Source organism: Tupaia chinensis, unplaced genomic scaffold (genome assembly GCF_000334495.1).
Source record: "Tupaia chinensis unplaced genomic scaffold, TupChi_1.0 Scaffold000360_1, whole genome shotgun sequence".
In the NCBI taxonomy this organism is placed as follows: domain Eukaryota; kingdom Metazoa; phylum Chordata; class Mammalia; order Scandentia; family Tupaiidae; genus Tupaia; species Tupaia belangeri.
In genome coordinates, this window is record NW_006159856.1 from 2956399 (window position 1) to 2972093 (window position 15695).

At 44.0% G+C, this 15695-nt stretch overlaps 1 protein-coding gene across 1 annotated transcript in view; it reads left to right on the top strand.

Moving 5' to 3' along the window:
- RGS12 (regulator of G protein signaling 12) overlaps positions 1-15695 on the top strand; it is a gene marked incomplete in the record, with an annotated part of 188317 nt that overhangs the window by 14722 nt on the left and 157900 nt on the right. The window contains 1 exon segment of the mRNA XM_027773595.1: positions 13883-15695. Within this exon segment, the coding sequence (XP_027629396.1) occupies positions 13985-15695 (1711 nt within the window).

The following is a 15695-nucleotide window of genomic DNA, read 5'->3' on the forward strand; positions in this document are numbered from 1 at the left end:
AGACAGACAGAGAGAGACAGAGAGACAGAAAGTGAGAAATCACCCCCCAGGGGGGATGGTCACGCCGCAATCCCTTCTCCTCCATTCTCTCGGGATCTTGGGCACGTACGCACACGTGCCTGGCGTGAGTTTTAAGCCACCGGGTCCAGGATGCAAAGTGCGGTCGACTACATAGGAGTTCAGCGACACAGCCATTACGCTAACTGCTGGTTCCCATGCCCCTTTTTTTCTACACTCATTGAATGCCCTCACCTCTATATTTTCATCTATATTCCTTTAGTATACTTGGACTTTAATTTTTGGGCTGTCTGCCTTTTCCTGCTTATAGACAGGTGGCATCATGTGCTCATGTCAGTAAGTGATTGGGTTATCTGAAAACTCTTGATGAGTATTTCCTTCCTTCAATATAAATAGGTATCACTTGGCTGTGGCACTTTAACCCTCAGGATCCCATGGCTCAGGGGAGAGTAGGGAGGCAGAGTCTACACGTTATGTAGGTAGCCAGAACGGAGAACAGGGAACTAGGAGTGGTCTTGGCTTTTTTACCCCACTGTGCTTCTGTTTGGACTGGGATTATTTTAGGGGACTTTGGTGGGTAGAAACTATAGCATTTCTTGCCATGTTATTCTACCAGGTAGGCTGACAGCACTGGTTGGAGGAATTGGGTTAGATTTGGTATCCAGGCGTGTAATGGGAATGATAGGGTTGAGAACAGGGAGTGAGGGTGGATTCGTTTCCTCTTTTGGAGTATAAAAGGTTCTGTCATTGGGGCCAGCAGGTGGCATGGTGGTTGGGTGACTTCCACATGGCCAATTGTGATTCAAGACCCAGACCTAGTGGCTTGAAAATCACACTTTCTTACTTTCCCTCTCATTGTCTCTTTCTCAGGTGGGCACACATGCCCTATGGCAAAACCTTAAAAACAACAATAACAACTCTGTCCTTTTAGCCAACTCAGAAAAATACCAGGGTGGATTTTTACCAGTTTTTTGGTATTTGCTTCTGTTTTATCCCTTCATTCTCTTTTCTGAGTTGGGGTCATTGTTGTTGTTGACTGACCTGCGCTGTGGGGTGAGCTCCATTGTCTGCTCCTCTTAATTTTGAACTCACTAAGTTCAGGTATTCTTTATGGTGGTTCATGCCTTGGGCACTGCTTTCATGGCCTTTTGGTGATGCAGCTCACTTTTAGGGAGAGCCTCCTGGACATGGGCCACACAGCAGCAGTGGGATGTACACCTTGTGACCTCACTTGCCACCGAGCCAGTGGGTAGGGCTGAAGAGAGAAGGCCACACTGACTGCGTATTTTATTCATTATTATGATGGCCTACATATAAAAGCTCAGCAGTTTTCTTATCTTGTTTTCCCCTTAGTACAAAAGTATATCCATTAGAAAATATGGACAAAAATAATTCAGTTCTGACACTTTAGAGATATCTAAGAATCTTCTAGCCAAACTGGTTCTTGGCGTCATTGCTTTCCTTCCCTCGCTCAGCAGGTGTTGACCAAGCACTTGCCCTGTGCAGAGCGTAGAGGCACCACAGTGAACACTTCAGCTCCAGCCCCTCCCAAATGTACACTGCAGCAGGACATTAAATCCTCACCCTATGACCACGCATCAATGTATATGTTAGTGTATGTGTGTGTACCAGGGCAGGGAAGTGAGTAGACCTGATTTGTGCTTATAATCAGGCCCCTGTGGAGAGTGGGTTATTTGGAAAGGGTATAGGTATGGTTGGTGAGGGTATGAGAGTGGTATGAACCAGCACATTCCGGCACACATTTTTGCCCTCAAGTCATTGTGTTGGGTCTCATATTGTCTGCATGGGCCCTGTGACTCCCCAGGTACTTGGATGTGTATTGATAACAATGAAAACAATAGCTACACTTTATGGAGGGTCTGGTTGGTGTCAGGCTTATTGTGTTATTTTGTTTAATCTTCACATCATCAGGGAATGGGCTCTGTGTTTCTTCCACTGTACATATGAGGAATCTTAGACAGGCTGTTAGTTGATCAGGGTCACTCAAATGGCAGGACTGGCCCGCTAACATTCAGCTTTGCAGTCTAAGGGCTCAGCCTAGACCACTCTGCTGGACTACCTGTCAGCTGTTACTGTAGAGGGTGGGCTTCTCTGGACAGGCTCCCCCTGGCAGGATCTGTCAGAATGGACTCTCCCAGAATAGACTTCCCCAGGATGGATCCTGTTGTCTCTGTTGTTTCCTTCATGCCTAAAGTCGTGCTTGACACAGAGAAGACACTCAGAAGTATCTGTGGAATGGATGTGGACAGATAGCAGCTTCCTTCTTTGTAGTAGCAGAGCTATTTTAAGTGCCTTTGGTATTTAGAGGAGTGAGTGTTAAATTCTATACCCAGAAGATACTGCTTGACCAGAAGGGCTTTTAGAAAAGACTCACTTCTGTGCCCTGTATGCATGTGCGTGTGGATACGTACACATACATACAGGCACACAAAAACACACACATACACATACTTTCTTTTTTATTTCCTAAGTTCCAAGAAGTTCTTTAGACAGAGCAAGGGCTATTTTCCTTCCCTGATGTAGTTGGGTTCCACCCCAATGACTGGGGCTGTCTAGGTAGAAGAAACACACAGGGGCTTATTAAAGCATTATCTGTGTTTACTGGATTCTTGGAGTTGGACACTTTTACCAAGTGTCTTCAAGACCTGTGTGATCAGTATAGGAGAACCATTCTGAGGGCATTGTGCACAGTGCACCTGTTTGTCTAGTGTTTCTTAAAGGAGTTGGTCACAAGTGGTTGCCTCTGCAGATGCACATGAGGTACACTGGGGTAGGGATCATGTTCCCCCAACTTGTGATGTCTTGAAATACTCCATTTTATGGGCTCCCTCACCTTTTGGAATTGTCTCAGTCTTGAAGTTTGGGGAATGGAGTTTAATGATGTGTGTTTATGTGTTCAAGTGGTCAATGTGAGGCATCTGGACAGTTCAGCCTAACTGTAGATGCACTGTGGCTCACTTGTGCAGGTTGTAATCCTCTGAAGTGCTCCTCCCAGGTCTTTGGCTGGCTGCTTCCATCCAGCAGATAGATCGCATATTGAGCCCTCAGCACCTTGCAGGCATCTGACACTCTATGTTTTCAGATGTGTGGTGGCAAATTCTTGTGCCTTCAGATGAAGCTTGTCTTTTTGAATATCTTATGGGCCTTTTTCACTTCCCTTAAAAGCACTTGGTGGGCCCTTTGTGTTCAAAAGATTGTCTTTAGCTCTGGGAAGTGTACTGTTACTTTTTGGACCAATTAGTCAACGAAGTGTTATTCGGTAAACAATGACCACTATTAATTAATTGAATTAATCAATCTCTCATGCTCTATACCCTCAAGCTGTATAACCAGTTGTTTATTCATAAGCAAATGGTTGCAAACTGCTGCCTGGGTTTGGCATAACTGGTAGCTTACTGCTGTTCTCTTTTTCTGTGGAGCCTTAATACAGTGGCTTGTGTCTCTTGAATTATTGGGCCAGGGGGTGGGAAGCTTTCCCTTTATTTTGGTGGCTAGAAGATTCCTTCAGATAGTTCTTTGAGTTTCTTTCTCTTAGCCTTCTCCTGGATTTTTTAAAAAAGTCAGGGGTGGGGGCTGGAGTGGTGGTGATACAGTGGTAATGCAACTGGGCCCACATAGGAAAGGTTCTGGGTTCATGTCCTAGAACCTCCCTGAACATGCCGAGGGTATGTGCACGTTCTTGTGATCTGAGGAGCTGAGATTGGGGATGGATTGCAACATGAGGATGTCTGTCTTTCTCTATGTCTCTCTCATGGGAATAAATAAATGAACTTTAAAAGATAATTAAAATATGTTAAACCAGGCCAAATGTCCCACCAAATTTTAAAACCTGGCTTCGGTTGCAGCTTCCTCTGGGTTCTCCAAACTGAATGTTGCCATAATCTACAATTTAAGCTGATAGCTACAGACGTACTCTTCAAGTTTGATGGATCCCTTCCTGACTGCCCTTTGAGGTACTTGAGTGACAGATAGAGACTTTTAACTGCACTTATAGATCGTCATGTTTTCTTTCCTTGGATCTTTATCTTTTAGCTTTTCTGTCATATTTTTGTCTCCTTGTCCTTTTGCACTATGGTGTGGAATTGATCTTCCAGCCCTTGTGTTGGTCTGGACTTTGGTATAGTCTATTCTCACAGTTGGTGCTTATTTGTGGGGGCCTTTCTTTGAGACAGACTCTTGAATTTCTCTGCTTGTCCTGGTCAGGATTTGCAGGCTCCTGGAGCCCTTGTGTTGGTTGGCCACTTCCCCTTGCATGTACTTGGGAAGATGGAGGCCCATCATGGAGAAGTGCAGCTTTGGGAAAGAGAATTTGTTTTGACTCTGTTTTGTTTGAAGTGCTTAGTGAGACTGAGAAGTGTGGGCAGGAGACAAACACCTGGGGAAATCAAGATGCTCTGGGAGGTAGGGAGAGCTTGGGAATCCTGAGCTCAGACTAAGCAGAGGAAGTGAGAGGTGGCAAGTGAGAGAAGGAAGAGGAGGGTGAGGTATCTTTTCTCTCTGCTGTGGGAAGTATACCATGAGCTGAGAACAGGAAGGGAAGAAAGGGCATGGAATATAGGAGGTTGCGGGGAGGACTGGAATCACTGTGAGTTGACCAGAGGAATTTCATGGGGCTGGTGGCTGGGGCTGATGAGAGTACTTGCAGTGGGGGATCCAGGCACCCACCCTGTGGTGGGATGCTTCTAGACAGTATCCTGAGTTCATGGCAGGAATGAAGAAATCTCAGGGTCAACTTCTATGGGGTATCCCAAGTGGGTGCAGGGGACATGGGATGGACAGGAACATTATTGAGCTAATGACTGGGGCTGAGTAAGGAGGGCAGGGCAGGGAGAGTGGCTGGTGGGGAGCACACAGGGCAGGTGGCAAAAGCTGTGGTTAGAGAGGGGCTGCAGCATGACCATGTGGTCTGAGAGGGGCTACTTGAGTGGCAAGGAGGACGAGGTGACTACAGGTTTGGCCCAGAGATGGGAAGAGTTTGCCCTGGGCATGGGAAGACTCAGTCTGATGCCTGCAAGATGGGAGAGACTAGGTAGAAGTCAGGGCCTGAGGAGGAAGAAGAGGATGAGGAGGATGTGGAGGAGGAGGAGGAGGAGGAGAAAGAGATACTTCCAGCTAAAGGTGCAATTGGGTGTAGACTTGTGGTACGTGCATTGACAAAATACTTAGGAGTGGCTCAGAAAGCCTAGGATATGGGGATTAGAGCTCAGGAAAGAATTCCGTTAGGTTTTGGGTCCACATAAAGAGGAGATTGAAGATCCAAGGGGAAGTGGGGAAAGAAAGGGTACAGGAAAGGGTCCTTGGGTAGGTTGAGGTGGCCTTAGGGTTGGGACAGCTGGTCAGGGCAGGGAATGGTTGGAGATGTCTCTTGCTGTCCCAGTAGGGGCCATTGCTGACCTATGAGAGGCTATGGGCAGACTTTATGCCCATCAGGCCCTTCGGGTGCAGTTTTCTGGGCCGCACCAGCAGCAGGTATCTGGCAGCATGTAGTACGAGCTGGCACTGGTTGGGGCCAAGGAGCAATGCCTCTTGGATCATGATGCCATTTGTTGCCTCCTGGTTTTCTTGTCCTTGGGCAAGAGGTCTTCAGAGGCATAAGTCCTGGACGTAGTGGTTAGTGACATCATTGAATGGCAGGTAAAGTGTCTGCTGTAGAAGAGCTGGAATCAGGAGGTTTAAGATGGTCTGTTTACTGCAGGTGATTACACTTTGAGGATAAAAATGTGGAGAAGGTATTGATTGTTGTTGCCAGTAAAATGGTCTAGAAGTGACTTTGGCAATTCAAGAATCTGCCATCTCATGTCCTTTGGTGTTTTGTCTTGCTGTGTCAGAGGAGGGCAGGTCCAGTCTGAATTAGGGGGAGGGATAGGAAGAGTGGCTGGGGACTCAGTGGGGTTCTTCAGGGTGGGCCCATTGGATCAGAGTGAATCAGAGCTGTGAGGTGGCCGAACACAGGGATATTACTCAGTGTGTGTCTGTTGAGTGTGTCCATGTTGGGTGTGTCCCAGTAGGGGCAGGTGTTGGGTCTTCTGGTGGGTGTCTCTTCTAGTGTGGATATTGGGAGAAGGCAGTACCAAGCGGGAGTTCAGTAGTCATGGACAATGCTGGGTGGTGGTTGGGAGGTAGCTGTGGGACATGGCTATAGGGAAAGTGTGGAATGGGCAGGACTCTCCTGGTGGGTGGGTCCCAGTTGGTGCACTGACTGGAGCCAGTCTGATGAAGGGACTGTGTAAGTGGACAGCATGGGTGGAAGAATTCATCTGAATGGTACTAATTTTGTACCAGACTTAAACTTTGGAAGCCATAGGGAAATGTCCTGACAGCTAATATTTATTTCTAGATTACTTGTTAGTTTTGAATGACAACTGAATAAAGGAATGGCAATATCATATTACAGTCCATGGGCTAATGTAAGGCTACAGAGGGTGTGGTGAGAATAGAGTCCTTTGTATCATGACCTGTCTGTGCCATCAGAAAGCCTTGTGACTTGCTACATTTTCTGCACAGTGAGAAGGCTGGATTAGATGACCTCACATCAGGGTGTTCTAGAAGGTATATGGGTTGTGGTAGGGGCTTCCTGGCCTCCCTGTCTCCAGACCTACTAAATCAGTGTCTGGGTGGTAGAGAGAACCCAGGAACTGGCATTTTCCCCAGAGGCCGGATAGTAATACAAATGCAGATTTGAAACAATGTCTTATGTCTCATATGAATTTCATTGTCCATTCCTCTGGTTTTAATATTAGTTTGTATAGCTTAAGGAAAAATTGAACTATAGGCTGAACTTACAAAATGTGATTATAGGCATTAGAATATTACTTAATATGAATTACAAACACTTTATTTTTTCTAAGTAGAAGAACATGACAGTAAGTACCTAATGGAAATATTTAGGTAAGCCACATAGAAGCCTGCTATTTAATATTATGTCATATATTGCTAGGACTCCATGGTGGTCAGATATTAATTACAAAATAATTGTGCATATAAGTTGGGAGATCTTTTCTTTCACCAAAGGAGCATCTCTTATTGTTTAGAAGAGAAAGCCAAGAGATTTTTTTGTGCCTGGAGAAACCAACAAGGCCTTGCTGACTTCTGGTCCTGGAGTAGTCTACAGTGATAACCCGCATGTGCGATAACCTCCAGAACAGCAGCAGTCTTGATGGATCTTGTCTTCTATGAGCCAGATAACACTCTGAGCATGTTTCAGAGAGACTATTTCATGCATACATGATATTCATTTCCTGTGGCTGCTGAAATAAATGATCATAAACTGGATGCCTGAAGCATGAATGTATTCTCTAGTTTTGGATGTCTGATGTTCAAAATCAATCTGACTAGGTATCAACAGGGCTGGCTCCTTCTGGAGACTCTGGGGAAAACCCATTTCCTTGCCTTTTGCAACTTTTAGAGGCTGCCTTCCTGCCTGGGCTCATGGCTATGTCCTCTTATTTTTCTGATCTCTGCTTCCATCATCACACGATCTTCTCAGACTGACCCTCCTGCCTTTCTCTTATCAGTATTTTATTACATGGATTCCCCCTAGATAATCAGCGTAGCCTCCCCATCTCAGGATCTTCCACTTGATCACCTCTGCAAAGTCTCTGTAAGCATGGGAGTACATTCCTGGGTTTTGGAGATTAGGACGTGGGCATATTAGAGGACTGTTATGTAGCCTACCAAACCCCTTAAGAAGCTTCATTGAGAAGATCCTAAAACATGTTCCTTGGCCAATTTTAATATTACATATACATTTTCCCCTTCCCTTTATGGGAGAGGGTCGAGAGAGGGCAAGAATAAGACAGAAATACTTATTTTTTCAGTAGAATCTTGCTGTATCATGTTCCTCCTGCCCCAGCCTCTCAATTAGCCAGGATTATAGGCATGTGCCTGCATTTTTTTTTTTTTTGAGAGGTTTTTGCTCTAGGGCGTGTGCACTCGCGAGAAAGAGAGAGAGAGGGAGACAAAAAGCGAGAAATCACCCCCCCCCAGGGGGGTGGCTATGCCACAATCCCTTCTCCTCTCAGGATCTTGGGCACGCACGCACACGTGCCTGGTGTGAGTTTAAGCCACCGGGTCTGGGACTCGAATCGCGATCGACTACATGGTCGTCCAGAGACATAGCCATTATGCTAACTGCTGGTCCCATGTGCCTGCATGTTCAGGTTGACCTCAAACCTTACTCAGGCCTAGCATCTAGCTTCCAGTCTCCTAAGTGGTGGCACTATCTATGCATCACCAAAGTTGGGCCAATATATATGTTTTAAATAATGAATATTAGTTAAACGTCCAGTCTTAATATTTAAATTATTAATTTAATATAACTTATATATTACATAATATGTAATAGTAATTTATAAATTTTTTTTTATTCTTTTTTTTTTAAGAGAGATTTTTTGCTATAGGGTGCAGGCACTCACCAGAGAGACAGACAGAGATAGAGAGAGAGAGAGATAGAGAAACAGAAAGCGAGAAATCACCCCCCCCCCAGGGGGATAGCCATGCCACAGTCCCTTCTCCTCCATTCTCCTCTTGGGATTTTGGGTTCTTACGCACACGTGCCCAGGGTGAGTTTGAAGCCACTAGGTCTGGGACCTGAACTGCAGTCGGCCACGTAGGAGTCCAGTGAGGTAACCATAACGCCATCTGCTGGTCCCTCTTTTTTTTATTCTTAAGTATCCAAAACATAATTTTATTCCACGTGCATCTTATATGTAAGTTTTTAAAAATTATCACTGAGGCTACTTTTGGGCACTAATAATCATTTTCCATTTTGTCTAATTCTTTAGCTTTTTGGTGTGTGTAAATTACTTCGAGTCTGTTTTATGATTCTGTTATTGAAAACTTCATGCCAAGACAAGGATCTCTTCTAATAACTTTAAAACAATTATTTAAAAACTAAATGAGACAAAAACAAACAAACAAAAACACACAACAAAACAAAAAAACTTATGGTCTTTAAAAAAGTTATTCATTGTACATCAATATAGTATACAAAATAAGATTTTCCATATTGGCTCAATCAAGGATATTACCATACATATTATCAACAAATAATTTTCAATTTCTTGTTTCTTATATATTTTGCTTACTCCCCACCCTTGATTCCTTACCTCTCACCCTCTGCCAGTGCCACCCCCCCGTCCCACACTGTCTCTGGTATCTCCAATTATATATATATATATATAAAGACATGTCTGATTTTAGGCATAAACCTCAGTGAGTAAAGTGAACATACTATAAAGTAGCACCTCAATAGGGCTATGTAGCTTAATGCAGACATTAAATAGGTATTAATAGGTATTTTTTAAAATATATTTCTTAATTTCAGGAAAAACAGTTTTAATTTTAATAGATTAAAAAGTTAAGAGAAATTTGCTTAAAACTTAAAGCCAGGAAAAAGGTTAGGATTCAGTTCAAATAGTAGGTAGATGCACCTATCAACAGTTCAAGGGAAGACAAACATCCTTAAATATGGAAATCAAATCATCGAAGAAAATCAGTAATGTATTAGTCTAAAGTCAAAAAATTATATTTCACTAGTTCAGACTAATTAATATCTCTTCTGTTGAATTCACAATGTTACTATGGTCTGATCTTTCCATTTAAATTCTGGAAATTAACATTCAACATTATTACTGATATTTCTGAACTTATCCCTACCATTAAGTTGGCTCTTTTCTTGGTCATTTCTTGTTCTCTTATTTCTGTCTGTCTTTAGTTTTCCTGGTATAGCACTCCCTTCATCACTTCTTGAAGAGCTAGTTTGGTGTTGATAAATTCTTTCAGGTTTTGTTTATCTGAGAATGTTTCAGGCTCTTCTTCCCATATAAAGATAATCTTACTGGATATAGTATTCTTGCTTGAAATTGTTTTTCACTTAACACTTTGAATATGTTTTCCCATTCTTCCCTTGCTTGCATTGTTTCCTATGAGAGGTCCGACATTAACCTGATGGGATATCCTTTGAAATTATCTTGACATTTCTCTCTTGCCAATTTTAGTATCTTGTCTCTGTCTGTGGTTTTGGTCAGTCTGGCTATGATGTGCCTTGGGGAAGATCTTCTTGAGTTGACCCTATGCAGGGGGTCCTTTGTATTTTTTAGGTCTGGATATTTGAGTGCCTCTCTAAGGTTTGGAAAGTTTTCTTCTAGGATTTCATGGAACAGATTATCAATGCCTTTATTAGTTTCTTCATCTTCTGGGATACTGATGATCTGTATGTTTGGGTGTTCAGTGATACCTAGTATTACTCACATGTTATTCTCTCTCTCTCTCTTTTTTTTTTTTTTGGTTATTTTCTCAGTCTTTTTGGTAAATTTTTCTAGGTCAGAAGTTCTATCTTCTGTATCTGAGATTCGATCTTCTTCATGATCTAATCTGCTTTTGGTACTTTCAAGGGAGGTTTTGATTTCCTGTATTATAGCCTTCATCTCTAACAGTTCTGTTTGATTCTTTTTCATGATGTGTATCTCCTCTTTCTGATTGTACAGGAACTTCCTCACCTCCTGGAACTCATCTCTTTTCTCTTGCACCTTCTTCGTTGTCTCTCTTCTCTTGCATCTCTGTTAGCTTTGTCAGTGTGAGTATTTTATCTGACATTTCCATGACTTCCCTTGTATTCTCTGTGGAGGAAGAAGAGTTATTCTTTTCCCTTAGAGGAGAGATATTTTCTTGGTTTCTCATATTTCTTGTGCCTCTGTGGTGGTTTCTGGTCATCTCGTGGATTATATGCTTTTTCCTAGTTTTTGGAGTTAAATCTGAGCTTTCAGAGGAATGCAGGAGGAGGTGATGTGCAGTCTCTAAACAGTACTGTTTCTCTCTCTTTGCACAGCTGATTCAATGAAAACCGAGGATTCATATGACCCTAAAAGTATTCAGGTATTTAGCTACTGACTGAACACCTAGACCTTGTGGAGACTGAACAGAAAAGCGAGAAAGGTAAAAAGAAAAGGAAAAAGAAAAAAAGGAAACCAAAAAAGAGAACCAAAAAAAAAAAAAAGACAAAAAAAAAATAATTTTTGACTAAAAAAACTGAAAACTAGAGCCTCTCAGAACTCAAATATAGATGACTGCTGATTGGCTTGTTCTGTGGGGACAAGAGGAAAGGTAAGAGTTAAAAAGAGTGGCAGAGAGTTAAGTTGAAAAATTAAAAAAAATAAAAAATATATAGAGAGAGACAGAGAGAGAGCGAGAGAATAAGTAGGGTTCTCTAATCTGGCTCCTTGCCTAGATCTTGGGGGCAGGAGGGTAAAGTCTGGGCAGAGGGTCCTGATCCCTGAATGGGGCCACTCAGAACTCAAATATAGATGGCTGCTGATTGACCTATCCTGATTGGGTAGGTCTGGGGGCGGCAGGAGGATGAAGTCTGAGCATAGGGTCTTCGGTGGTCCTGATCCAAAAAACATAGGCTCTTTAAAAGAAACATACTTTATAATATTTTGGATAATCACAATAAAATTGCTTACTCTTGCTTTTTAAAATGAACTTTAAAGGCTCTTGTACAGAAAAGAGTTCATATAGCAGGCCTAAAACTGCACACTCAGAAGTCCTATATGCAAGATTTGCCCCAGGCTGGCATCTGGGGACATTTATGTGTAGATGCCCACTGACTTGACAGAAGCTCTCTGTACCTCAGTTGTTTAGTTAATGGTGCAGTTTATGCTGAACACCTACTTCCTTCTGGAAGTCTGGAGTTTTGGTATGTGCCAGGCAGAATGTGCCCATGCGAACAGCCTCCACTAAAATCATAGACGCTGAGCTGAGACTCTAATGAGCTTTGGTTAGCAACATTTCACACATGTCAGAATTCGTTCTGGGGAAATTACATTTCTGGAATATTCTGGAAGCTCATGCCTGGTTTTCTCTAGATTTTCCCCTGTGCATCTTCTCCCTTTGTTGATTTTACTTTGAATCTTTTCACTGTAATAAATCATAGCTCTGAGTGTGCCTGTGTGCTGATCTTGTGAATCTTCCTGGTGATCACTGAGCCTGGTGTGGTCTTGGGGGCCCCTGAAACTGAGTTGTTTTTAGTGACAACCAATTCTCTCTCTTTTAAATTGCTAGAAGGTGTGTGTATTCACTAGAGAATGGGAGAGAGAGAGAAGAGAGAAAACACTCCTGATGGGGCATGGTCACACCATGATCCTTTTTCCTCCATTTCTCCATCCTGTCAGAATTTGGGGTGTGCACACATGAGCCTGGTGTGTTTTTCAAACTTCTGGGGCTGGGATTCAAACTATAGAAAGCCATGTGTGATCCGGCTCCCTTAACTGCTGTGCTATGGGGCTAGCCCTCTCTTTCTCCTTCTCTCTCTCTCTTTAATTTATTTCCTCAGAGGACAGTGAGAACAGAGTCTTCACATTATGATCTACCACCCGCCTCAGCTAGCCTAGATTGCAGGCACAGATGTGTGTGCTTGATGTGTGTAGGGAGGCCTTGGGGTTTGAACCTGGGACCTTCTCCTGTGGCCTCAGCATCACTAAGTGTTGCATTACTACTGTTGCATTGTGCCACTGCAGTTGGCCAGACAACCAGTATTTTACACTATGGAGTCATATATTCTGGAATAATAAAATTAGTATTGCTTTTCTGTTGGGTGACCTCTGTAGTATTTTAGATTAAGGTCATTTCAGACTAACGTTTCTTCCCTTTACAGTATTTTGTTATAAACCAATGAATTGTGGGAAGGGCATGGAATGTAAAAGAATATAAGGTGTCTCCCTCTCCTAAGGGAAAACTTTTTTTTTTTTTTTGAGAGGTTTTTGCTATAGGGCGCGTGCGCTCGCCAGAAAGACAAAGAGAGACAGAAAGCGAGAAATCACCCCCCCCCCAGGGGGGATGGCCATGCCTCAATCCCTTCTCCTCCATTCTCCTCTCAGGATCTTGGGCACACATGCCCAGCGTGAGTTTAAGCCACCAGGTCCGGGACTCGAACCTCGGTCGACTACATGGGAGTCCAGCAACATAGCCATTATGCTAACTGCTGATACCAGGGAAAACTTTTTGTCGAGATTTGTGATGAATGAAGAGGTTGGACTAGGTGATATTCACATGCTCTTTACACTTGTCTTCCGCCCATCCTACTAAATACAAATTTGGATGTACTTGGTCTGTGGTGGAGTCCAAGAGTCTGCATTTCTGATAGGCTGCTAGTTCATGGACCATACTTTGAACAGTAAGGATCTCTTTGAGTCATAAAAGGGTATGGAGGGACCAGCAATTGGTGTAATGGCTATATCGCTAGACTCCCATGTAGTCAAACTGCAGTTTGAGTCCCAGACCCGGTGGTTTAAGCTCAGCTGGGTGCCTGTGTACGCGCCCAAGATCCCAAGAGGAGAATGCAGAAGGGATTGCAGCGTGGCCCATCCCGAGAGGAGAATGGAGGAGAAGGGATTGTGGCGTGGCCATCCCCCCTAGGGCGTGATTTCTCGCTTTCTATCTCTCTGTCTCTCTCTGTCTGTCTGGCGAGCGCACGCACCCTACAGTGAAAAACCTCTAAAAAAAAAAAAAAAAAAAAAAAAAAAAAGGGTATGGAAACAGTGCTGGGAGCAACTGCTGCTGGGGTCTTTTTAATTCCAGTAAGAGGTGGGTGGCCTGGTAGGAATTGGGGCTGTAACAAGACAGCAATCTTGGACTATGCTTTCTACTTCGAAAGGGACTTTCTTATCCTGACTTCAAGATTTATTGTATTTAGACACTGCTTTTTCTTCACTTTGACATTTATGTGATAAGTAGAGATTCTCTCTATGGTGGTTTTTATTATATATTATCTTTCTGTATTTTGATAATACCAGTAATCAGAAGACATGGAATCTTTAATAATGAGCTATTTATTTTTCTTCCTTAGGGCATTATTTCAAGAAAAAAAATATGGTAGCATCAAGCATTCTCTGAAATATGGATCCACTGTGATAATGAAATATGCTCTTGACCTTAGAAGCACATCAGAATGTATAGAGCGGGGGAGACAGTGAAGCGGCCACTGCCCGGGACAGTACCCCCTCGGCTGCGGAGTGTTGAGGTCGCCCGAGGGAGGGCCGGCTATGGGTTCACCCTTTCTGGACAGGCGCCTTGTGTGCTCAGCAGTGTCATGAGAGGAAGCCCTGCGGATTTTGTTGGTCTCCGTGCTGGAGATCAAATATTTGCCATCAACGAAATCAACGTGAAAAAAGCTTCTCATGAAGATGTTGTGAAATTAATTGGGAAATGCTCTGGTGTCCTGCACATGGTGATTGGTGAGGGCATTGGCCACTTAGAGTCCTGTTCCAGTGATGAAGAAGGAGGACTCTATGATGGAAAAGGCTGGTTGAAGCCCAAACTTGATTCTAAAGCATTAGGTATAAATAGGGCAGAGCGAGTCGTGGAGGAAATGCAGTCTGGTGGAATTTTCAATATGATTTTTGAAAATCCAAGTCTTTGTGCAAGTAGTTCAGAGCCCTTGAAGTTGAAACAAAGATCCCTTTCAGAGTCAGCTGCTGCTCGCTTTGACATTGGACATGAAAGTGTAAATAATCCAAATCCCAACATGCTTTCTAAAGAGGAAATATCAAATGTTATTAATGATGATTCGGTTTTCAGTATTGGACTAGAAAATCATGATGATTTTGGATTAGATGCAAGCATTTTAAATGTTGCCATGGTTGTGGGTTATTTAGGTTCTATTGAACTTCCTTCTACAAGCTCTAACCTGGAGTACGACAGTTTACAAGCCATCCGTGGCTGCATGCGACGCTTACGGGCAGAACAGAAAATCCATTCGCTAGTGATGATGAAGATCATGCATGACTGTGTACAGCTGTGTACTGACAAAGCTGGTGTTGTGGCCGAATATCCTGCTGAGAAGCTGGCATTCAGCGCTGTGTGCCCAGATGACAGGCGGTTTTTTGGGCTGGTGACCATGCAGACGAATGATGATGGGAGCCTGGCGCAAGAGGAGGAAGGTGTCTTGCGGACTTCCTGCCATGTATTCATGGTGGACCCAGACTTGTTTAATCATAAGATCCATCAAGGCATTGCTCGGCGGTTTGGGTTTGAGTGCACAGCTGATCCTGACACCAACGGCTGTTTGGAATTTCCAGCGTCTTCTCTCCCTGTGCTTCAGTTCATCTCTGTCCTTTACCGAGACATGGGCGAGCTGATTGAGGGGGTGCGGGCCCGGGCTTTTCTGGATGGGGATGCTGATGCCCACCAGAACAACAGCACCAGCAGCAACAGTGATAGTGGCATTGGGAATTTCAATCAGGAAGAGAAGAGCAACCGGGTCCTTGTGGTTGACTTGGGTGGGACCTCCAGCAGGCATGGACCTGGCAGCAGCCCTGCGTGGGAAGGTGTGGGTGGGAGGGCCTCACAGTCCTGGGGTGCCTCTTGGAATGGGACTTTCTGCCATGACCCTGAGGGGGGTGCCTCGTTTGAGGCTACTCCCCAGGCTGACAGGTTCCGGGATTTAAACAAGCACATAGAGGTCCCCCCAGCTTCCTTGCGGAGTTCAGTCCCTCCTTCCAAGCGGGGTGCTGCAGGCACTGGTTGTGGCTTCAACCAGCGGTGGCTCCCTGTGCATGTGCTGCAGGAGTGGCCTTGTGGACAAGCTAGTGACCAGGAGTCCTACACGGACTCCACTGATGGGTGGTCCAGTGTCAACTGTGGCACACTGCCTCCGCCCA